The 25,582-nt window shown below is 41.3% G+C and overlaps 2 protein-coding genes across 6 annotated transcripts in view; both read right to left on the bottom strand.

Moving 5' to 3' along the window:
• Positions 1 to 2,214: 2,214 nt before the first annotated feature.
• On the bottom strand, positions 2,215 to 9,151 carry EPHX3 (epoxide hydrolase 3). The gene is made up of 8 exons (XM_070934451.1): positions 9,080 to 9,151; positions 7,904 to 8,158; positions 7,494 to 7,576; positions 7,144 to 7,319; positions 6,756 to 6,884; positions 5,559 to 5,662; positions 3,688 to 3,830; positions 2,215 to 3,150 (listed from the first exon to the last, which is right to left on the bottom strand). The coding sequence occupies exons 2-8, from the start codon at positions 8,141 to 8,143 to the stop codon at positions 2,913 to 2,915; spliced, it is 1,113 nt and encodes a 370-aa protein (XP_070790552.1). The 5' UTR covers positions 8,144 to 8,158; positions 9,080 to 9,151; the 3' UTR covers positions 2,215 to 2,912.
• Positions 9,152 to 18,958: 9,807 nt separating this feature from the next.
• The window catches only part of BRD4 (bromodomain containing 4), a 110,295-nt gene continuing 103,671 nt past the window's right edge, over positions 18,959 to 25,582 (bottom strand). For all 5 annotated transcript variants that reach the window (XM_070937424.1, XM_070937427.1, XM_070937429.1 and 2 more), the window contains 2 exons: positions 21,333 to 21,561; positions 18,959 to 20,375 (listed from right to left, as the gene is read on the bottom strand). In XM_070937424.1, the coding sequence (XP_070793525.1) occupies positions 20,307 to 20,375; positions 21,333 to 21,561 (298 nt within the window). In that variant the 3' untranslated portion in view covers positions 18,959 to 20,306. The remainder of the gene's footprint in view (positions 20,376 to 21,332; positions 21,562 to 25,582) is intronic.

Genomic DNA, 25,582 nt, shown 5'->3' on the forward strand with positions numbered 1-25,582 from the left:
GGCCTGTGATGGCGAACCTATGGCACGCGTGCCACAGGTGGCACGCGGAGCCATATTGGTGGGCACGCAAGCTGAGCTCCGGTGCGCATGCATGCGCCAGCCAGCTGATTTTCAGGCCTTCTGGGCCCACCAGAAGTCAGGAAACACACTGTTTCTGGCCTCTGGAGGGTCTCTGGGGTGGGTGGGTGAGGAAGGCCTGTTTTTCGCTCTCCCCAGGCTCCAGAGGCTTTCTAGGCCTTCTCCCCCCCCCCGGAGGCCCTCCAGAGGCCAGAAATAGCCTGTTTCCCGACTTCCGGTGGGACCGGAAGGCCTGTTTTTCATTCTCCCCAGGCTCCAGAACCTTTCTAGGTGCTTGGAGAGGGCGAAAATGGCCTTCCCCATGCCTCTGGAGGCCAGAAATGGCTTGTTTCTTGACTTCCAGTTCCACCGGGAGACCGGTGGCCCACCGTACCATCGTGTGCCAAAAGCGTGGGGAGCATGGGGGGGTGTCGCACGCACATGCGCAGGGGGCAGGGCACATAGAATTATGGGTGTGGACACACGTGCATGTGACCCCCCCTACGCTCCCCCCGCTTTTAGCACTTGATGGCAAAAAGGTTAGCCATCACTGGTATAGGCAAAAACGAAGGTGGAAGGAAATGGCCTCTATTGGGAAGCTCAGAGATCATTGCAAATATAGTCCTGGATCCATATCCAAGCAATGGGATTCTTCATAGAGCATGGACTATTCCCAGTGCCAAACTGAGGATGAGCAGTATCTTACCACTATCAACCATTCTAATCCATTCTCTCTTCTCCCTGATACCATCATTTTATGAATGGTAATGTTGAAGTGTAGGAAGAAACACTCTGAACTCAACCGTTCCTTCCTTTCAAAGGAGTAACCTATAAGTAACCTATTGCAAATGCCATCAAAGTACAAAATCAAAATAATATTAACAGATGGATGAACAACATGCTACAAGCAAGTAGGGGCCATCACAAATGCTTGGGTTTCTACGTCACTGAAGGGCCATGATCCTTGGTCTCACGTGAAGAATCATGGCAAAAACCTCTTTCAGGAAACTTGAAGGACAGTTGAGAAGCCAGAGGTATTGATAACATAATAGATGTGATCAGTGGTGGGATTCAAATAATTTAACCAGTTCTCTGCCCTAATGATCGGCTGGGTGGGCGTGGCCATGGTGGGCGTGGCCAGGGGGTGTGATAGGCAGTACTCTGCCTCCTGCACCCCCCTGGGGAGAAAAACGGGCCACGGGAGGGATATCCCCCCCGTGCCTTTTTGGGCCTAGGTAGCCTCCCTGAAACCTCCTGGGTGCAAAAATGGGCCATGGGGGGGCACGCTGCACCCCATTTTGGGCCTAGTGGGCCTCCCTGCACTTACCTGGGAGCCAAAATGCGGCAGTTGGGGACTCCTGGAAGGGGCAGGGTGGGGAGAGGAGGGGCCAGCCAGCAATTTAACTACCGGTTCACCCGAACCGGCCTAAACCAGTTGAATCCCACCACTGAATGTGATGGCTTATTAGAAAAGATAGCGAGAAAGAAAAGGAAGAAAGAAAGAAGTTGTAACTTGCACAGAAAACCAAAGGGATCCAGTAATCATGTGCCTGTACATGGATGTACATTATTACTATTAATTACATCCATAAAACATTGCATTTAGGTCCACAACTGGATTGTCCTCATACCTTGTCCTTTGCTGTTCTTCTATGTGAGATTTTTTAAAGTTGCAGTCTGTGATTTAAATGTTATTTTCCCATTATCTCACTTAAACCTTTAAATGCAACTGCTTAAAGCTGAAGAGGGTTGTTACTTGTTCTCCTTTCCTTTTTTTAAAATGACTAAGTCTATTTCTTGTGAAATTGGTCTATTAATCCATCCAAGAAGTTGCTCACGAGGAGCCCCATAGCCTTAGCTGTCTGCACTGTCTACAGTATGTCAGCAGGTGGCAGCATAAGGAAGGCGCATAGACTGTGTGTGTGCCTTCTCTTACATGCCGTAAGGAAGAAGTGCTAAGCAAGGCACTCCCTAAAAAAGGCTACTAAGCCACAACGTGGAATTAGTATGTGTCAATCCAAAGACTTCTGGGAAAGAAAGATTGGGGCTTCCAACCTTGCATTCTCCAAATTCAGCTCTGCACTAGAATCTGCTGACCCAAACATCTATCAACTCAACCTTTTAGATATCAGGTCCAACATATGAGGATAAATGAAATCTATGACCCAAAAATCTTTTATCACAATTGCAGGCAACAATTATATTATCCAAATCTTGCATAGGGAGCACTTATATTACATTAAAATACACACATCATCATCCTTTTACATACTGAATGGTCTTTTTCCTCCCAATTTATCGTATATATGGTATATTTGACATTTCCTACTACAGAAGCAGTCTTTGTTCTTTCTCTGTTTAGAGTAATGAAGTGTCCAATATTTTTGCAAATAAGCTCTCAGGTAATTTTAGGATATCTGCCAGCAGTCATTCCCCTAAGTCCTTCATTGGTCATGAAGCAAATTCTTCATGAGGCATGATAGTACATCCCAGGTTCATAGTTCAACAAGAGGCTGACTTCGTCATGAGAACTTTGATTTCAATATGATTCAAGCCAACAACTTTTTGTCTTTCGATCTTAGGTAGTAAGGAAGAGCTCAAGACTTGGCCACAGCAAGGCACATCAACAAATATAGCTGAGACTTGTTTTTCTATTGTATTTTAACCTTATGGCTGTGCAAAAAAGGAAATGGCGCCTGGGGAAATGCCAATTAATGCTATCTGAGACTTGGATTCCAATATAATGCAGACATCACACACAAAGCAAGGATCAGAAATCCAGAGCCAAGCCAAGTGGCTGCTATTTCTTCATGCCAAATAGTACAGATGCCTTTACTTTACAGAACTTTAGCTCTTTACTTTAGCTCTTTATCACTTTTCTTCCCTTGAAGGAAATCCCATATCACTTGATTGACCTTTTCAGGCTGCTCCTCAGGTAGCCAATGGCTCGCGTCTGGGAAGTAATGTATGTGATAGCTGCCTTGGAGATAGGGCAGTATCTGATTCACCAGCCCTTCTTCCATGTATGCATCCTTCTGCCCCCAGAGCAGCAGAGTGGGCACCAAAATATCTTTGTGCTTTGGTGGTATCCAGCTGTAAAGGCAGACACATGTTGATAACTGTTAAAACAAGCCCTGGATAATTAATAGCTTGCTGCTTTTACATGCTAAAATGCGTTTACATGCTTCCCCCCCTCTCCCCCAGGTTTCATGCACACCAATCACTAAGAAGAAGCTAGGAGGATTTGTTAAAGACAGCATGTTCATATTTTAGCATCACAAATGAAAGGAAATATACATGTCCCAGGATAATGTTGTAGGATCCAATCTAGGTCGGTCACTGGGACTAGAGGTTTAGTCTTCTGAGCTTTCGGACTTGTGCTGGAGCCCATCCTCAGGAAAATTCTCTCTCACCAGAATGTGTATTTTAGCAGCAGTCTACCACCCAATATCTCCCAATTTTACTACAAATAAAGATCTGTCAGACTGCCTTTCAAAAAACTTGCAGGATTTTCTCAAATCTTTGGCCTGACATATTAAAAGAAATTGGGCTTCAGTTCAGACAATCCCAAGGGAAGGAAGAAATGCTGATACTACCCAAGACCAGAGCCCAGGTGGAGTGTTCTCCCACCTGAGAATATTCCTGTAGTAGTTAATTGGTGGAGTTAAGGCATTAGGCCTTGAGAAATTATACAGAGTAAGGCTGTAATTCCTCTGCTGTGAATCAACATTCTGGATTCTTGTCTTCTCGCTTGTTATTCCCTCTTTTATTATCTAGCAATAAGACAAAACATGTAGATACGGGTTAGACACATATCCCTCTTGTATAACACCAGGGCTTTTGAGACAGAGCAAACTATTGAAAATGCTTATGAGAGTTTAAACATTTATGTATAATTATAGCTCCTTTTTCTTTCTTCAAGGAGTGTATGTAGCATTTGCACATCCATTTGTCCTATGAGGTAGTTTAACTGAGAGACAGTGACTGCTCCAAAGTGAGCTTCTGTGACTGAAGATACTTTAAATCTGAACCTGGGACTTCCTGCAGCCCTAGTCTAACATCTTCATGATTAACACCCCACCGGATCTCTTGAAGAAATATGAAGATGAACTGGTGTGTTCATCTTCCTGGATTCTGGTGTAAAGGGACTGGATACCTGACAAAGTTGCTTCACTGTTTTGTCTCTGTGACTTCATCCAGAAGTATGGATGCGTTGGCTGCAATTAAAGATTTCTTAACACTCAATAAAGCAAGGAAAGAATGCAGAGCCTTGCTTCTAGAACTGTTCTAAGCATTCTACCTACAGCAGCCACAGGCTTCCATGAAACAAAACTACGTTACAGCTGTTATCTGCATTTCTGTCTTCCCCACCTTGTACTACCTATATGTGTCTGTACACTGGGAAGCACAGAGCAAGCTATATATATACTCTTTAATGGGTTGCATGACCAGCAAAGATCAGTCAAGGGGGTATAGCATGGAGCAATGAACAGAATGGGGGTATTTTTTTTTCTCTACAGCTGGATCAGCCCCATTTTTGAACTCAAACTTCCTTTTTTTTTTTTTTTTAATTTGATTTATATGCCGCCCTTCTCCGGAGACTCAGGGCGGCTTACAATGCGTTAAGCAATAGCCTTCATTCTTTTGTATATTTTATACAAAGTCAGCTTATTGCCCCCACAAACTGGGTCCTCAATTTACCTACCTTAGAAAGGATGGAAGGCTGAGTCAACCTTGAGCCTTGGAGAGATTCAAACTAGCAGAAATTGCAGGCAGCTGTGTTAATAACAGGGTGCACTAAACCCCTGTACTATCAAGGCTCTGTACTTTTGCCAGTTTCTCCCTCTTTTTGTCCCCACTCAACCTGGTCCCATCCTGTTCAGTTTCTAGAGACATCCTGCTGACAGATGGACAGGCAGGCTCCTCTACATAGCTTCTTCCCAATATTCTTTTGGGTTGGAAAGACTACCGAGAATCAGAGCAACACAGCTCTAGGGAGAAAGGCAGGGAAATACACAACAGACTCCTCCTTCTCTTTCTAAACATATCAGAATCTCAGCATTTCATAACATCTTTCAGGTAATTTTCAGGTACTTAGAGCTGTTCTTTGTTTATCCCCAAAGTCCTTCATGTAACAAATTCACCTTTGCCTCACATTCCATGGGGTTCTTTTACCACTGAAAAAATCCTCTCTTCACTCCAGTCTTGTCTGTTCTGTGGAGACAAACTGAAAAAAATGGAACAGCTTCACAGGAAGCACCATGGAGGGAAAGAATCTGATTGTTTAAAAAAGAAAAACAGACAGCATCAAAGGGTTCAGATAAAACCAGGAAACCTGGCAGAGAGACCAAAGAAGAAAACCAGCACCAATGCAGTATGACAAATCCAGGCTTAAAGAAATTAGCCATAGTTCCTCCCAGGAATTAATATGTTTAATTTAAGCTTACTCTCCTAAAGCAAGAGATTACAAATTTTCAGGCTATTCCATAATCTTTACTCACATGGAAGTCATCCAAGGAGCACAGCCATTCCGGTATCTTTGGTAGTTGGAACAGGAATATGTACATGGATTTAATAATTTGGGTGAGATTTTTGGGGAAATACTCTGCAAGATTGAAAAGGAAAATAAACTGAGGTAAACAAGCAATGCTTAATATATATGAAACATCTAAAAAAGGCGACCTTGAAGAGCTAAGAAGCCTCACTGAGGTTATTTAAGCTAATTTTCAGATTACGTTTCTCTTGACGCCGTCTTGAGAGAAACATTTTTAAAATAGTTCGAAAATTCACATATTCAGTTTGGATTTCTATTCCTAGCATTTGGATCAACTGCCAGCCCAAGCAAGGGAAACAACTGATATTTTACATGAATTCTGGGCCAATGTGCAATGCAATTAAAGCTTCCATCAAGACCAAGAACCCTTTTTTCATGCCCAGCAACACAACTCGATGTTGAAGAAGCATAGGTCACTTTAAAGAGTAATATAGCAGGGCTATATTACACCCACAGGGTCAGGATTTTTATCCTTTTTTGGTGGATTGTTCTCTTTTTTGGTACAGAAGAATTTTCATCATTTTAAACAGACCCATCCTATTTTAGGGCTTATTCTATAAAAACCCATTGCTGGAGATGAAAGTCAGCAAGAAGAAAGTGGGAAAGAAGTCAAAACTTCCTCCCTCTTCTTACTCCAAGTTCTTTACCAAGAAAGATTGGCATTCCTGAATGTGATGGCATTGCTATTTGGCCTCCAATTCATTTCCCCTTGGCATTTATTCTAATTCTAAACAGGGTTTAGCATTGTCTCAAATCCCTCATGCCCAGTTACTGAATTCAAGTGCTGCCAACATGAACCAATATTTGCATCTGTAGGTGCCTATTGTCTCCTTTACTCTGAGCCACAGCTACTTTCTCACATGTAAATGTGCCACACTCATCCTATGCATTTTTAGTAACTTGGACCAGAAACCTATCTAGAAATGACAAATAGATTGGTCTGGGCTCTCAGGTTGCCCAGCTCTAGCTTACTGAGATAGAATACCTGATTCAGAAAAGGCCTCCTTCCTCTATAAATACTCATGCTGTGGAATAGTCCAGCCAGATCCCAAAACCACTCACTCTACAATTTCAATGGCCACTGAACCCTGAATAAGGAATCCCTTATGGTGAGCCCAAAGACACAGAAGAAGATTAGCCTTACCGAAGAGAACATGTGCTGGAATACCATTCATAAAAATCAGCTTCTCCACCATGCTAGGATAATTGGCTGCAAATTCACACGCAATTGCTGCTCCCCAGTTATGACCTACCAGGATGCACTTGGGATCCCCTAAAGAACAAAAGAGAAAAACTTCCAGGAGGAAAGAAAGCCTGAACAAGTATCTTGTCCATCAATTCAGTCAGTCACAAAAAGCTCCCTGAAGTATTTTTGAAATATTTTTGAAACATTAGCCAGGTAAGCAACATCAAGTGTGCCCTTCCCACTCCCACTCCTCCCACACCCAAGAACAGGGAGCTATTATAGCCACAATTATAGCAGATCAGATTCTCCAATCGGGGAAAAAAAAAACCCTTCTTCTTGAACTCACCATCATTTTCACTGGAGCCCAGGGCTTCAATGACATCTTGTATGTCTTCCAGAATAATATCCCTTTGATAGCACTCCCAAGCCAGTGGTGCATCAGAAAGGCCATAGCCCTTCATATCAAGTGCCACCACCTTAAAGGCTTGGCTGAACTCCTTCAGTTGATGGCGCCATGAAAACCTGTGCAATATATACCCAAACCACACAGAGGTAAGGAAAAAGGACATCACGTATTTTCTTAGCATAAGTTGATGTCATTCATATTGACCTCCCAGTTCACTTGATTAGGAGTCATTATATTCCACCAGGCATATATTCCATGATCTACAACTACCACACCAAAGCAAGACTTACCAGTTCTGGGGAAATCCATGCAAAAAAAGCATCAGGCAGGCCCCTTCTTCGCCAGCTGTAACGTAGTGGAGGCGTATCCCTGACTTCTCAAATGTGCCAAGACAGAGAAAGAAGTAAATAACACACCGTTATGCAAGGATCATGTGATAAAGCACATTTTGCCTGCAGAGATTTGAAACTGGGTAAGAAGTGATGACAAACTCCTCTTCCTGCGTTCTTGAAAGCAGTTGCCATTCAGAACAGAAATTATTATGCTAAACAGGCTGGTAATCAAGGCTTATGATATGTTCCTCCCAGCCTTTAAATATAGTTCTTAGCACTATGCTCCAAGACCTTATCTTCACATCTGAAGTGAACTTTGATTAATGTGATCTCAGTATGGAACTCTACTTTTACTTAAGCAGGCTCACCTTGAGGATCAGATACTTGTGTTCACCATAACAGGAATCAGTCAGGATCTTCGGTGGGAGCCTCTTAGTTTTCTGGAACACCCGACATGGGCCCTTAGTAAGTATCAGCCTGAACACCCACATGGAGTAGAAAAGAGCAGCAATATAACCAGCACCATACAAGGTCAACTGCATCACAATGTTGGAGACCTTCAGCATTATGCGAGTGGGCACCAGTAAGGAGCGATAGAGAGATACCATTTTTTGGGTGTAATCCTGGGCAAAAGGGAAGATTTTTTTTTTCTTTTAGGTATTTTAGTTAAAACAGCACAGTTTTAATTCCAAATAGCATTAGACACCAACAAATACTTCAAGCTACAGCAATTGCAACAACTCTCAGAGAAAAGGGGATTCCTGTTTTCCTGTGGCTAGGATGTGCAGGGTGCAGAAACAACTGCGGAATAGAAAACAAAAATCCATATCCAGACTCACCCTGAGCCACAAAGTAGTAAAATCCCAACCTGTCCTTTGAATGCTATGCAGCTTCATAAAGGGCAGCCAGGATAATAAGAATATACTTTAGATAAATTTACAGATAAAACCTCTAAGAGGGAATAGGGAGCATCACCCGGTTGGCAGGAGAAGTACATTCACATTAATTGACATTTTCCACAAGGACTATATAGCTGCTGACTTTCAGAAAAGGGGAGAGTGGGCAAATTTAAAAGTTAATAACATTTCCATTTAGGTTTTGCAGAATGACATCTCTTATTCAACTTTGCAAAAGCTTTCGCACTTTCCTACTATATATATATATATATATATATATATATACATTTGTAATATAAATATTATATTTAATATATGTAATATGTATATGTATAATATATAATATTTATATGTAATATAAATATAAAATAATATAAATATATATTGTTTTCCTTCTCCACCTCGAAACGATCTTTGCCGGGATTGCTTCTCTCAACCCCTTACCCACAAGGGTAAAACCATGGTTTCCCCGGGGAGCGAAATCCACAGCACCGGTTGCACTCACACAAACCCCGACGTTAAAACGCGATGGGCTACATGGGGGGTCCGCGTGTCGTGCCAACCCTGACGCCCAGACTGCCGAATGCCAGCCAGCGTGAAAGAGTGTGGGAGCTTGGCACGGCCCGACCCAATCTACGAGACAGTTACCCGCACAAACCGCAACAACGCTCAAATGCCCAAAGCTCCGACGTCGCCCCAAATCCCAGCTCCGACCTTCGGAGAAACGGAAGCGCCGCGTTTCCTCCGTTTAAAGCCAACTTCGCAGCTCCGCCCCACCAAGCGAAGGCTGCCGCTGTGTTTCTGCGCGCTGGCGAGGGCGGGGAGAGCGCCCACCGGCGGGCATCCTCCGCCGCCGACACAGGCTCCGCCCGGCCGCCGCCGAAGTTGGCAAAGGCAGCGAGTTGGTCGCTGCTCCGGGGAAGATCGGAGATGGCGGCCGGGCCTGGATCTCGTCTCCAGAGCCCAACTGGGGGTGGAATGGAGGGGCTCGGCTGCTACAAGAAGCCAGAGATCGGAGCGAGAAGCGTTGTTGTTGTTGTTGTTGTTGTTTTTTAAAGCCGCAGGCTCGCCCTTCCAAGAGCCTCAGGAAGGCCCGGCTTCGAAGTTCAACTAACGCAGCTGATGTAGTCGAGCCTCTGGCATGCTGGGCGGCCGAGGCCTGTTTATTTTCGAAAGGGCAGCAAGCCGAGCAGGGCTAGACCTGCTGCCGGTACTTAACTGGGCCCCGGTTTGCGAACGCCAGCTTGCAGAGCAGAGTAGACGGGGAAGCCTCCAGGAGAAGACAGCGGCAAACTGCAAAGGAGTCGAAGGGCGCTGGCAGGTGACTTTTTGGGCCCTCTGGCTCCATTTTCTTAACAACAGTGACTGCAGAGCAAGATGCGGCTTGGGAGATGCCCGTGACATTAAGGGGCTTCCAAAGGCTCCCCCTCTCCGCTTAAACGGGAGAGCCGCTCCAGAGATTTCCCCTGCCGACCTCCACACCCACCCCGTGTAACTACAGGTAGTCCTCGACCTCCGTTTGTGAAGGTTAAGAGCAGTGCAATGAATAGTGGCGGGTATCTCAAGGGTAAAGGGGAAAAAATACAATAGAGCTAATCCTTGACTTACAACCACAACTGAGCCCAAACCCTGAGCCCTGAACAACACTTCAGTTGTTAAGTGAAACATTTGCTAAGTGAGTTTGCCTCATTTTACAAGCCTTCTTGCCACAGTTGCTAAGTGAATTGCTGTAGTTAAATTAGACAAACTGTTGTTAAGTGAATGTGACTTCCCCAATTATTTTGCCTGTCAGAAGGTCGCAAAAGAGGATAGCAATAGCACTTAGACTTATATACCACTTCATAGTGCTTTTACAGCCCTTTCTAAGCGGTTGACAGAGTCAGCGTATTGCCCCCAACAATCTGGGTCCTCAGTATACCGACCTCAGAAGGATGGAGGGCTGAGTCAACCTTGAGCCAGTGAAATCACATGAACCTGGGACACTGCAACTGTCAGAAATATGAGTCAGTTGCCAAGTGTCTGGATTTATCTTTGCATAATGAGTCCAAAATAGAACCAGTCTGGTCATTTGTGCCTTGAGTGAAAACTCTGGATTGATTTCTTCAATTATCTGTTTGTCTTCTTGACTGTCCACAATATTCTCAGGGATCTTCTCCAACACCAACTTTCAAAAGCACCAGTGCTATTTATATCATGCTTCTTCAAAATCCAACCTTCTCTTCCATAGAGTGTGACAATGAATGTTCTTTGCTGATTTATTATGTGCTATCAAATCACATGACTTGGGATTAAAGTTTAATATGGGAGCTGGGTTTGAACTTTAGAGTGTCCAATCCTAGCCAATACAGCATACTAATACTGAGGAGCCAGGAAAGGTATCAGATCCAACAAACCCCTTCATCAACTGAAAAACAACAATGCAATTAGGGCAAGACCAACTACTTCAAGGTTATATAACCTTGCAGAATCAAGGGCATCTACCATGGGAGTTACAGCATATTCAAGGAAGATGGCAAGGGGGAATGATAAAATGCATGACAATGTCACACAACTAGTGCAACTTATGATTGCATTGGGTATTGGGCACACATGAAGTAATGACATTTGGTTGATAATACCATATGTGCGCGGCAACATTTTGCAATCTGCAGTTTGACGAGCAAGGAGGAAGTATGTAGAAGAGAAAGGTAACTTTTATTAATTCAAATTAATAGCACAGTATTTATTTAACATGCTAGTTACGAGCTAATGACTTAGATGTTGACTAGGAACATGAAAGCCAGAGTTATAGTCCTGCCTTAGGCTTAGAAGCCAGCTAGATGACTTTGGGAAACCACTCAACCCTATGAAAAAAGTCAATGGCAACAGTTTTAAAACTATTTCTAAGAAAGCTGTAGGAATTACAGGTAATTTGCACCATCCCAGTATTACATAACCTGTTTTATTATGGGTTTTTTGCCAAAATCTGGCATCTACTTCATTTTCAGCAAAACAAACAAGACCACAATGCTGCCTTAACAACCGCAGTAGTCGCTTTAGGACTTTCACAAAAAAGGTCATAAAATCAGGTCAATCACTTTACAACTGTCACGATTTGCAAATTCTGACTATACACACTTCTTGAATAGCACTTAGCATTCCAACTCTTCCTGTATCTACACTGCTTTTGCAGTCTAGTTTGTTGTTACTAGGATTTGCAAGCCCTCTGCATAGAGGGCAGCTGCCTTTTCCAAAATGCCCCCCCAACTTCTCTGTCCTCATACTCTAGCATCTGTTTCTGTAGGAATGAACATTTAACTTTTCGCCATCCATTTTTCTGTGTGCAATTTAATAAGCTATACTGTTTTCCTGAAGATGTTACTTAGATAAGTCATCTCATTCATACCATATCAGTAATAATATTTAAGATATACAGTATGTCACAGAAGTGAGTACATCCCTTCACATTTTGTAAATATTTAAGTATATCTTTTCATGTGACAACACTGAAGAAATGACACTTGGCTACAATGTAAAGTAGTGAATACACAGCTTGTATAAATGTGTAAATGTGCTGTCCCCTCAAAATAATGCAACACACAGCCATTAATGTCTAAACTGCTGGCAACAAAAGTGAGTACACCCCTAAGTGATAATGTCCAAATGGGGCCCAAGTAGCCATTTTCCCTCCCTGGTATCATGTGATGCATTAGTGTTACAAGATTTCAGGTGTGAAGAGGGAGCAGGTGTGTTAAATTTGGTGTTCTCGCTCTTGCTCTCTCACACTGGTCACTGGAAGTTCAGCATGGAACCTCATGGCAATGAACTCTCTGAGGATCTGAAAAAACGAATTGCTGCTCTACATAAAGATGGCCTAGGCCCGTGGTGGCAAACCTATGGCACGCGTGCCACAGGTGGCACATGGAGCCATATCGGTGGGCACATGAGCTCAGCTCCGGCCCGCTGATTTTCAGGCCTTCTGGGTCCACCAGTCGGCAAACAGGCCATTTCCAGCCTCCGGAGGGCCTCCAGGGGAGTGGGGAAGGTCGTTTTTGCCCTCCCCAGGCTCCTAGAAAGGCTCTGGAGCCTGGGGAGAGTGAAAAATGGGTCTACCGGACCCACTGTGCCATCACATGCTAAAAACGGGGGGAGCATGGGGGGGTCGTGTACACTGTGTGGGCGACGGCGCATAGAATTATGGGTGTCGGCACGCGCACGCGTGACCCCCCCATGTTCCCTCCGCTTTTGGCACGCAATGGCAAAAAGGTTAGCCATCACTGGCCTAGGCTATAAGGTTGCCAAGACCCTGAAACTGAGCTGCAGCATGGTGGTTAAGACCATACAACGATTTAAAAGGACAGGTTCGATTCAGAACGGGTCTCGCCATGGTCGACCAAAGAAGTTAAGTCCCCGTGCTCAGCGTCATATCCAAAGGTTGGCTTTGGGAAATAGACCTATGAGTGCTGCCAGCATTACTGCAGAGGTTGAAGGAGTGGGGGATCAGCTTGTCAGTGCTCAGACCATACTTCACACGCTGCATCAAATTGGTCTGCAGGGCTGTCGTCCCAGAAGAAAGCCTCTTCTAAAGATGATGCACAAGAAAGCCCGCAAATGGTTTGCTGCAGACAAGCAGACTTAGGACATAGATTCCTGGAACCATGTCCTGTGTTCCGATGAGACCAAGATAAACTTATTTGACGGCAACCAGGTGAGGAGTACAAAGACAAGTGTGTCTTGCCTACAGTCAAGCATGATGGTGGGAATGTCATGGTCTGGGGCTGCATGAGTGCTGCTGGCACTGGGGAACTACCGTTCATTGAGGGAACCATGAATGCCAACATGTACTGTGACATACTGAAGCAGAACATGATCCCCTCCCTTCAGAGACTGGGCCGCAGGGCAGTATTTCAACATGATAACGACCCCAAACACACCTCCAAAACGACCACTGCCTTGCTAAAGAAGCAGAGGGTAAAGGTGATGGACTGGCCAGGCCTAAATCCTATTAAGCATCTGTGGGGCATCCTGAAATGGAAGGTGGAGGTGCGCAAGGGCTCTAACATGACATTGTCATGGAGGAGTGGAAGAGGACTACAGTGGCAACCTGTGAAGCTCTGGTGAATAGGCCCAAGAGGGTTAAGACAGTGCTGGAAAATAATGGTGGCCACACAAAATATTGACACATTGGGCCCCATTTGGACATTATCACTTAGGGGTGTACTTACTTTTGTTGCCAGCAGTTTAGACATTAATGGCTGTGTGTTGTGCTATTTTCAGGGGACAGCACATTTACATTGTTACACAATCTGTATACTCACTACTTTCCATTGTAGCCAAGTGTCATTTCTTCAGTGTTGTCACATGAAAAGATATACTAAATATTTACAAAATGTGAGGGGATGTACTCACTTCTGTGACATACTGTAAGTCACATCTCATTTATACTATATCAGTAAGAATATTTAAGATATATGTTCATGTGATTAGAGTAATTAAACCTTCTACTGCTAAAAGGAGACAGGAAGAGCCTTGTTCCTTTGTCATTATTTATTCATGCAGCAGGTTGCTCACCAAACATTGAAAGTGGGGCATTTGCCCGCCTCCAACTGCTGAGAGAGAGCTCTCTCTACCAAGAAAGCTTTTGTGGTTAGAAAAACAAGGAGCAATGTGGCTGTGGTTCATTCTACTCAGGAAGTTTGTCTTTTTACCTGTGCATTTTCATGAAGAGAAAGGGGTTTTCTCATTGGATTCTACACAAAGCAAGAAGTGATGTTTCCAACCCAGAACTAGTGGAATTTCCATTCCATTCAAGCAACATAATTTTTTACAAAAAACTCAGATAATCTTAACTAAGGTTGTATGAACTTGTTTATTCACCTGCTTTCACTCCATCGCAAAGAGGTTAAGTACGGTGGTTTGATTTTTCCCATTTTTACTCGGAATGCAGCATGGTTGGCTAAGTTTATGTAGTACATTTTGCCTTTGGGAAGCAGAGCTCCTATTCCGATTGTTCAAATTCCCCCCCCCACGTGGCCAAACAATGGATGTGGTGAAAATACCGGTAGCCCTCCACTTACGACCATAATTGAGCCCAGAATTTCTGTTGTTAAGTGAGACATTGCTAAGTGAGTTTTGCTCCGTTTTACGACTTTGCTTGCTTCAGTTAAGTGAATCACTGCAGTTGATAAATTAGTAACACGGTTGTTAAATGAATCTGTCTTCCCCATTGACTTTGCTTGTCAGAAAGTTGTAAAAAGTGATCACATGACCTTGGGACACAGCAATGGTCATAAATATCAACCAGTTGCCAAGCAGCTGAATTTTGATCACATGATCATGGGGCTGCTACAAAGGTTGTAACTGCGAAAAACAGAAGCTCCTTTTTCAGTGCTGTTGTAACTGTGAATGGTCACTAAATGAACTGTTGTAAGTGGAGGACTGCCTGTAGGCTACAGCAGGGGTGGGCAACTGTGGCCCTTTTACAACCTGTGGACTTCAACTCCCAGAATTGAATTGGCTATTTTAGTAATATCAAATTTTCATCAATGGTTTCCTGCGGTCTTTGAGATGGTTAGAATAGTATCTGTGCCTAGAATTGTGGATTTTCTCTACAGACTCATATTTTGATGGCCAATAAGCACTGCAATGGATGAAGTTATAATACAAAGCCAGTACATTTTGTGCAGATGAAAGCGAACTGGGATTATCTTTTCGATAGGCTTTATTTTCACTGCTGCTTTCTCATTTCCTATTTTTCAAGGAAGGGAAAACACAGGCTTTTAACGAATGGGGAGACTTGCAGCTTCAGGACCTCAGTTTGACCACCTGAGATTAGAACCCGAGATGTTTCAGGCAAATTGCAGAGACTTTTTTATTCAATTTAGCCAGAAAGCCAACATTAAATGGCATGGCTACATTTTACGTTTTGTCACATGATACGGATAATTTTATTTTGTGTAGTTGATTGATACACCATGTTACATCAAACACTAGATGCTATCTTTAAATCTAGTAGCATTGATGCATTCCCCTGCTAATCTTCTCATACAGGTACCCTGCTGTTACTGTCTGGAATTTTGGATTTGGCCAGGTAGGTCTCTCGTTTAAATTAATTCTCAGTATGGCAAGACCTGAAATGTTAAAAAAATCTTCTGGAGCCTGACTTCCATCGCACTTTTAGAATAGAAGCTGGGATTAAAGCCTATTGAGATATTGGGACCCATTACTCAATACAGCCTTAGCCAAATCTTGCTGCTAAACAGCGAAAGATGAAAGGGAAAAAGTTTACTTCATATATTCAGTACAAATGTTTATTTTTGCAATGAGAACTGCACAAAAAAACTTTAGTATATAAGTGAAAACTCTATGAATTCCCTTCTACAAATGTCTAAAGTGTTTAATACAAGTTTCAAATTCACTGACATAATTATTTGCCAAGCGTTCCGTGCATTAAGTACAGTGGAATTGTACATTTCATTTATTTATTTGTACAGGACTGGAGGGAGAAAAAAATAACCAAGGTTACATCATTTAGGCTAGACCCCTACACTTAAACTCTGTAGTTATTAAACTTATACATGAAGGAGGGGGAAGAAGGGGAAATTAAATAGATGTCAGTCTGAATGATAACCATACTCAAAACGTTTTATAAAAACAAAAATCAATCACACATATAGCCAAAAAAGAAGAAAGAAAAAGAAGAGCAACCCTTTGGCAGAAAAAAATGTCTCCAATTTAATGATACTATCTATGTTCATCATGTAGAAATGTATACAAATCAAAGACCAAGTACAGTTTTTTTTAAAAAAAAGTTAAAGTAAATAAGTGAAGGCCTGTAAACATTTCAAAAAGTTTGCAAAACACAGAAATGATCAAAAGAGGAAAGTGAGGAAGAACAAGACAACGGAGAAAGCCACCAAGCTAAAAAAAAACTGCTATCACGGTTTTGAAACTCTCAACTACAGACAAGAAAAGGTTTGGCAAATGTTCAATGCAAAAAGAGGGTTAAACATTAAAATAAAAAACAACTAATCTCGCTATTGACTAGATACAGGGAACGGTGTGTTGTTCATTGCATACATATAAATTATTTATTTTAAATTTTTTACAACAGAGGGTGCTTTCTTGATAGAAGTTCCAGCATCTCCACTTTGTTATGTTTTCGTTTTTGTCAGTGTGGTGCAGTTTTGTTATGTACAATTGCAGTGAGCTCATATGTGATCAACCTTCACAGCGGATGTGCACTTAAAAGTACCCCAAAAACCCTGAGCATAAAATTAAAGGAGGGAGATGTTCATCCAAAGTGCTTTGTAAAAGAGGTGACTGGGGAGAGGGGATGGATAGATGGAAGGCCAAGAAATACTGTGAGACATGACTGGCAATGAAAATGAAAGAATCAGAACATGTTCAGAGGAAAACCAACATTCCTACTTCCTCAAGGATCTAAACAAGAGCTAAGAGAAGATTAAGGCTAGTTAATTAGCTCATGGTAAAAAGACATGTGTAGTAATACAGGGACAAGAAGGGGATGCAAGGGACTTATTTTCATTCAAGTCTGACCCATTGCCAGAGATAGAAGTCCCCTTTCCTGACAATTCCTGGGGTTAAGTAGAAGACTATAAGGGCTAACCCAATCATTAAGCCTTCACAAAGAAATTGTGTGAGCTGGTGATCTAATATTTCACCGATTCTGAAGTGTTAACACCTCATATAAGCAGATCAAGGGAGGAAACTAGTGTCATATACAATCCAGCATATGGTAACTACCTTTATGTTGGTCCAGAAACAGAACATTTAAGTGTTCTGTACGAGAGGTAATCTGAGGCCCAAGTGTGGTCCTCGGGAATCCAGATTTTCAGACCACTCAACTGCATTTTAATGTTAGAGGTGGTTACTGGCCATGAGCCTAAGCCAGTCCAGACACAAAATTACTGCTTGGAGACAAAGCACAACATTTCATGGCCTTCTCAAGACTGGCAAGACTCCCTGAAAGAAGGAAAGCACAGTCAACTTCTTATAACAGAAAGCCTGGTCTATACCTAATTGCACATCTTTTTCAGCAAGAAGCCTTCAGAAAAAGCTGTCTGTGGGGTAATATTGCCTCTTCTAAACCTTTCCATTTATCTCTTTCAACAATCTAATACTTGATGGAGAAAGGCAGAGATCTTCTAATGTTGTAGAGTTAAAAGGCACCTTTAGGTAAAAATTCAGCGTGAGAACTAGGTGTTTCCAAGACTGTCAAAGAAACAATTGCCTCTAGACCCAGTCTCATTTCTTCTGTACATTGCTACTAACCTGAGTTACCTATATTAATATGTGTGACCGTGCACTTCCAACTGCTTAAAGGCATGGAAATTTAACTGCACATTGAAAAGTCAAGGCCAAGTTAGATTGAAAATAGGCAACAAATGACCTATCACTTGATCTTGGTGTTGTATAGCAGGTCCCATTATTCAACTCCTACAAAAAGACCTGAGAATGATGTTGAAGCAAATCGCAAATTTAAGGGCAATACTATTTGGAGACCATAAATGCTTTCTTAATCATTTCAGGAGGGACAATTCAGGGTTTTTTTCCAGGTCTAGGGACCTGGAAGTTGACGAACAGAAATAGCTACCTTCTTATACTCCATCTGGGATCTCTGCTCTCTTAACGTCAGTTTCTCTCCACATTAGATTAGTTATAATTAAATTGGGCAGATGGTGTAGCTGTTGAAATCAGTAGGCCAATATGATGAAAATGAAGAGTTGAGACGTTGGCAGGACAAGAAGTTCTGTCATCAGGAAAAACAGAGATGTCTTTGGCTGAGGGTGCAAGTATAAAGTTGGTGGAGCTGCCCAAAGAACAGTTGCCTTCTCTACTGCAGCCAGCCAGACCATTCTTGATCAGAATAAGCACTCTGAATAACTTTAATTCACAGTCCAAACCCACTACTTAGTCCAACTGAAGTTTTGAAGCAAGCAGTCATGTTTTTTCAAAAGAAGTAGCAACAGAATGGCAATTTGCAAGCTCTGAACTAGAAAATCCATGTCCAGCAATTCATATTGGAATACTAATTTTGACCAACAGTGCAGAAAAATGAAGTACTATATCTTTCTCTGGATCCTCACAGGGTCAACTACAATAGCTCAAGCGCTCCTAATTTAGCACAACACAGGAAGCTGGGCTAAATTTTATTGCTGGAAATTATGTTGCATGTTGAGATTCGCCCCAAACAGGAACAAGATTGAAAACAATCAGTGTGCTGTTCTCCTACTTTTGGCTTGATGCTACAGTGTGAAACCAGCCATGCTGAGAAAACACTTAACTGCTTGATATTTGGTGTTCATCTTCCTACCATTTCTACAGAACGCTGTTGCTCCACTAGTACTGCTCCCAGGGTAAATATTAGCTAGCTTGGTGATAAGATGAAAATTGTATGAATTGGCTGGAGATTTCCCTGCCTGCTAGAGCAAGACAGATGAATAGAACAAGTCTCCTTACAGCCTTTCTCACTTAAGCCATTTTACCATAAGCAAGATTTAAAAGAAATGTCAGTTCGACACCAACTTTAAAAAAAAAGAGATGAGTTTATTCCATGATCAGTACAGACCAAATGCATATTCACCGTATTAAAGTAAAACCAATTAATTACTCCAGAGATTGGCCAATACTGACACACCAGTATTGTACTGTATAGTGGGTATTTATGGCACATAAACGTGGAACATTTGAAAGAGTAAAATGAAAAGAATATGCTAAAAGTGCTGAGAAAATGATTACTGCTAAAATGTGAAAGGACTTAATGGAAGACAACAGGAACAGGTCTTCCTTCCTGCCAATCCAAATCCATTCCCACCTCCCTCCCCGGAGCTGCTCTGTTGTGTATAAAAACTAATTTTAACAGACTCCATGACATTTAAACCCAAAATGTAGTTTTCTGGTATTACAGTTAAAAATATAGACTAAAAGTCTGGAACTGAGCAAAATAGAAGCAGTGTCTTTACAGAGTATGGTGAGCTCACCATAAAACTCAAACAAATATATGCCAACTATATTCACTATACAATACAGCCACAGTCAAACACTATTGACAGGGTGGGAGCTTCCCCTGGTGTTAAGTTTTCCCCACTCCACTCCATTCTGTAATGAAGAGACAAGAATACCTACTCAAAGAGTTGAGCAGTGCCAATGTATCTGGAGGAAAAGAAACAGATTGAAAGAAACTGACTTTGGTTGGTAGTCTAGCTCAGATTCCTGTCATCCACACAATGCTAAAACAAAAACCTCACTCAAATGGCCAGTTACACTTACTTGACACCTCCACTAAATTATTCCCTTTTTCACAAGCAAACACTTACAGAGAATGGCTCCCAGCTAAAGGCTTGTGGGAAGTTTAGTTAAAGGCAAAGCCAGTGATGAAAGGACCCAAAACAGCTTGTGTGTCTTCCCTGCTAAAGCCCAGGCAGGGTCTTTCTGTACACAGCCTCTCAATGCAGAGTGTCTGGTGCTGCCAGCATACAGCACGGTAGCGTCAAAGACATTCTGGAATTCAGAATGCTTTTGAATAGAAAAAGGGTAAACAGCATCAAGTTCTGGATATACTGCAAGTAGGTTTGGCATAGAGAATATCAAGTGATAGGGGGCACCCTTCCCAGCAACTGCATGTCCACTGATGCAAACCTAGTACAGAGTTGACTCATCTTGGTCTCGCTTTCTTCAGTGAGGTTGGGGGATGGGGTAGGGGTGGAAATTAAGTCAAATCATAAGGCAGACTCTGCTGATCCTTCTGAGGCCACAACCGTCACACATGCAGAAAGGCTGCAGGAATGCTCTCCTCCCAGCTGCCAACAACACTATGGAGAGTCAAAAATTTGCTGGGAAATTAAGGAGTTCAGGCGAAGAAAACCAGGTGCTATTAGAAAAGATTCTCTTCAAATATTGCCAACAAATCACTCTGGAAATTCATGTCAATAGTAGATGCCATCTAAAGGGAAAGAGAAAAAGAATGCAGCAGTCATCTCGGTTCACAGAAAAAAATTATCTCAATAAATTGGAGCAGTAATAGCAACTACCTGATCCAGAACTCTCATCTATAAAAGCTGATCATGCAGATCAACATTAGCAACGGCCAAGAGGAAGCCATATTCACTTATCAGAAATTATATCCCTGACTTATTAAAAAAAAGCCCAACAATACAAAACATTATACACTAAGAAATGCCCGTGAAGGGGTGAAAAAAGAAAAAGAAGGTAAAGGCAAGTAACTAGAGTGATTACAACAGAGGACTGATGGTCCAGATGTGTGAGACTGAGTTAAAAGAAAAAGGGAGGGGAGGAAGGTCAATATTTTGGGAGAAAGAACAGATAAACTTCAAAGTATATGTGTGGAAGGTATATATGTATTTATAGCATGAGTTTTTCATGGAAAGTAAGTAGTTGAAATAAAAATAAGAAACAAGGAAAGAAAAAAAAGAAAAGGTAGATATCTGGAGATGAAAAATCAGAGAGGTAAAAAAGGTAACAATGTGCAAGTATTCTGATTCCCTCAGTATTACTGGTCCTGCTTCACAATGATTATTTCTTCCTAAATTCAATAAAATCCAATACTGTTCTAATCTCCAAATAAACATTGAGATCTTTCTTCAAAAGGATCTAGGTACTCATTTTACTTACATTTGCCTAATTTATATTAAGGATGATGGCACATGTATTTTGTTTTCCTGCACTATTCCAATAATATTTTTTACTGAAAAGTTAAGTGCCATTCAGCTTTGTAGGATTGAGGTATATTTACTGGAGACTAGCGTCACACTTGGACAAAGGCTGGCATTTCTGGCACTTTGAAAACTACTTCGAAACTAAATTGCCAAGCACAGCCTCTCTCGCTAAGGGAACTGTGAACCTTTTCAAAGCCCAGAGGGCGCCATTCTCCTTCACTTACTGCCTCTCTGCGCCTTCGTTCCTGTTCTTGTTTTCTGAGTTCCTCTCTCTGTTGATCCAGCATGGACTGCGAAGCCTGTGGCTGAGAGCTCTGTGACGGGGGAGCAGAGGCTGCTGCTGACACCTGCTGCTGAGCCTGGGGATGATGCTGGGGCTGCTGCTCTTGACGCCTTCGGGCTTCCTCGTGAACTCGACGTGCCTGCTCCAGAGCCTCTTCTTCTTCACGACTCCTGTTCATGGATCAGGAATAACAGCAGAAATGATGATCTGGCCTCCGTTTCACAGCATTAGGGAAACTAGAAATCCCACCTAGCCACAGGATATTGATTGGAAGGTACTGGAAGACCCGACATCCCAGAGACACCTTGAACACATTGGCAGGAACTGTAGCCTGCAATACAGGTAGATTTCATTTAGCTTTCACAATTGAGATTGACAACCTGGTTGCTAGATGGAATACTTGTGTCCGCAACTATGCTTATGATTTTATTTCAGCTTTCCTTTGCTTTATAGTGACAGGACATGGTCCCAAATTGCTGGGTGAGCCCAAACAGTGGGAACATTTCCAAAACCTGACTCATGATGAAGCCGTGTAAAAGGGGAAATCTCCAAGCCCCTTTTTCCTATTCCTCCAAACCCTGGCATTGAGATAATTCGCGAGAAGAGAATTAATGGATTATAAGAAGGGAAGCAGGCATACCATGGGGCATACACATAGAAGGGAATACCCTGCCACTAGTTGTATGCCTAGCTGCTCATTGAACAGTGTAGGAGATAAACAAAAGTTGAAGATGTGAACCTAGTTAAAGTCTTGTCTGTTACAAGCAGCAGCTGGGAGCCAACTAATTAAGGTGAGAGAGCTGAGCTTGTTAACTTGCAATTAGCATTTTTGGGGAAAGTTATAGCAGCTCAGGAAGAAATTGATTGTTTAGGCAATCTCTTCATTAACAGTGCAACGTGTACTAACTGACTGTAATGCTGAACAATAGGACTGAAAATGATGCCATGAAGGCCATAAATGTTGGTATTTAGGTGGCAAAATTACTTTTTCATCATCACTATAACTGCTGAGGCAGTCATTAAGTGAGGTTTACTTGTATGAAATTTCCCATATGGCACTGAAAAGAAATAAGGCATGGAGGGTCAGCAGAAAAGTGAAATGAAGAAAAAAATAAGGGGAAAGTACCAATTGCCAATGATTTAACCAGTAGTAAATACAAATGCTTATGTTGTCTGACTGCACTGTCTTTGAATAACATATTGTTTTCAAAAAGGATGAGGTCATCGCCAGAATATTTTGAGATTATTTTTTAAAATTAAATTCATATGCAACCTGACTCCCAGAGATTCTGGTATTTTACAAATGGTTTAAATTAAAACATAAAAAACAAGACAATAAAAACAACAAAAAACAATAGAAGGGTAAAGACGCCAGGAAACAAATGGGGGGGGGGGAAATAAAGCAAAGCAACCAAAATAAAAACAATCTAGGTTAAAAGGAGGTCTAGAGTCACCCTCATCAAAGCTCTAATGAAAAGCTAGGTCTTCAGGCTTCTTTAAAACTCCAGCAGAGAGATGTTTACATTAAAGTACTGTTTTAGTTTTTAATGTAACTGGCAATGTTTTTAAAATTAATTTAGTAAGAAAAGAAGTATTGTAGTCCTTGAGATCAATAGTTTCCCTTGATTCCTCCTTTCTGCACTGTCTTCTGCCAGTTATGCCTTTAATTTTTATCACCAAACTTCAAAAGCTATTAGCTATAGTCCCTGTCGAATATCAAGGAAAGAACAAATTCTGTTCCAAACTTTCACATGTGTTAAATTTAATTTATATGATGCCTGACTCCCAACTACTCTGGGTAAAAACATTTAAAAAAAAAAACCCAGCCCAAAAATCACAATGACAACATAAAGCAAAAGGAACAAAGATGGCAGAGGAAGCAAACCCTGATAGGAACAAAGAAAAAGAAGAACTTCAGTCAAGTGAACCGACGGAACAGACCGCGACGTCAAACTGGAGACTTCCGGTTTGATGTGGCGGCGAGACAGTCGGGGAAATAGCGGGCTCTGATGAGCCCCACGGAAACCCCGGCTGCTGAACCGGCGCCGATGGGTCTTTGGACTGGAACCGTCCTGCAGGGACGGGGATGGAAGAGAGACGCCTCGGACGACCAGAGGAACAGGCAAGTTCCTTGGAGGTCGGAGGGAACTCTCTGCGAGTCGGCAGCAGCCATGGTGGCTGCCACGAAGCTGGGACAAACCGGGCAAGTGATGTGCAGGAGGAAAGCGGAAAAGAGCGATGCCTTTTGAAGCCAGGTGAGTGACAACCAACCCAGGCTTGAAACAACTTTTGGAGTAATGGCTTTTTATTTTATAAGACCCCCTAGCTTTAAATCAGCAGCTGTGGAGCTAAGGGGCATAGAAAATTTTAAGATGAAATTTTTAAAAGAAAAGAAAAAGACCCGATTGAAAATTGATATTTGAATAGACTAAATTTGAAAAATAAACATTGACACTTGGTTCAAAATTGAACAACTTTAAAATTTGAATTAGACTTTTAAAGAAAAGAAGATAAAGAAGAATTATTACTTTTAAAACACAGAAGAAGGAGGGAATTGGGCTGGAGTGTTATATAATTGAAACAAAATGGCGATTTGCATGACTAAAGGAAATTGTGGATTGTAGAGGGACACCTTCTGATCTAAAAAGAAACATTGTAACTGGCTCCTTGTTTGGGAACATTGTGAATACTTCAGATAACAACTATGGGATTTTGGAGATGGAGCTGTTTTTTTTGTCTGCAGATGATTTGACTTTGTTGAAAAAAAGGGAAAGTATGATGGAACTCTTATGATTGGACTAATTGGCACAGGAATAAAAGAAGTTAAATGGCGCAGGAACAAAAGAAGAAAATTGATGTGATTTGTTTGAAATAGAAGTAAGAAAAAGAACTAAATTGATATATGGGGAATTAAATTGTGAACATTGAAACTGAAATGGAATATATGTTACAAACAAGGAAATGAGGAATGATATACACACAGCTGGAAAAAAGAAGATAGAAACAATGTGATTAAAAATAAAGCAATGTATAGATGGACAATAAAAAGGAGGTTTTTATAGATTAATGAATATGAATATGAGAAGAATTTGATATAATATGTAAAAAACTGAAAAAAAGAAAAAAGTAAGAATATGAGAGGAATAGAATATATTAACAGAAATTTACTAATTTATATAAGGAAGGGTTTGGAGTAAGAACTAAGCTTCAATGTTAAATTGTTATAAAGATGATAATGATAACATTGAATATTAACAAGTAATGTAATGATGGATGGTAAAATAAAAAAAAAGGGTGATTAAGCTGGGATAAGCAGCAAACTAAGATGATTATGCTGGGATAGACAACAAAACATAGAGAATTATACTGGGTAGAACATTAAAATATAAAGAAAATTATGCTGGGTTTGACAGCAAAACAAGATGATTATACTGGGAATAACAGTAAAGATAAAAATAATTATGCTGGGATTGACAGCAAAAATGATTATTATACTGGGAATAACAGTAAAACCTAAGAAGAATATGCTGTGATTAACAGCCAAAAGAGGATGATTAAGAGGAAGATTATATACTGGGATAAACTTTTAGAAATAAAGATGACCATCCTGGAATTGATATTAATAATGAAATGATTATGTTGTGATTAGAAGGGTAAACTGAGATAAATAGTAAAATGAAGATGATAAATGTTAACAGTTAAAATACTGCGTAAATATTGTGTTGATTTATGTCTTTAAGATATATCCATCCATGTTAAAAGGAAAATAAATTGAAATGATACTGAATTAAGGATTTTAAGATTAGTGTAATGGGTTTTAAGAATTTTTTCTTCTTTCAGATAGAATTTATGGCAATAATGTTAGAGAAAATTAAGTTGTGTTATTTGAAAACTAAGATTTGTGGTGTAATAATAGAAGGTAATTGATTTCTGTAAAATTATATAAGTTAGGAATTTTTTAAAATGGTAATTAGCGGGGATTCGGGAAAAGCTTTTTTTAAAGTGGAATTAGTAATTGTACCTACTTATGACGGGATCAATGGCTCGTTCTGAAAAGATTTTTGTATGTTTATATGTTTTAAAAAAATTAAAAAAAAATTGTTCAAAAAAATAAATAAATACCGGGGGCGGGGTGTGGGGTGCGGTGGTTTTTGAATCTCAGAGGGAATTCCCATTCCAGAGGGCAGGTAC

The sequence above is a fragment of the Pituophis catenifer genome, unplaced genomic scaffold (assembly GCF_029215685.1).
Source record: "Pituophis catenifer annectens isolate HBS135680 unplaced genomic scaffold, rPitCat1.0.hap2 SCAF_2, whole genome shotgun sequence".
Lineage (NCBI taxonomy): Eukaryota > Metazoa > Chordata > Lepidosauria > Squamata > Colubridae > Pituophis > Pituophis catenifer.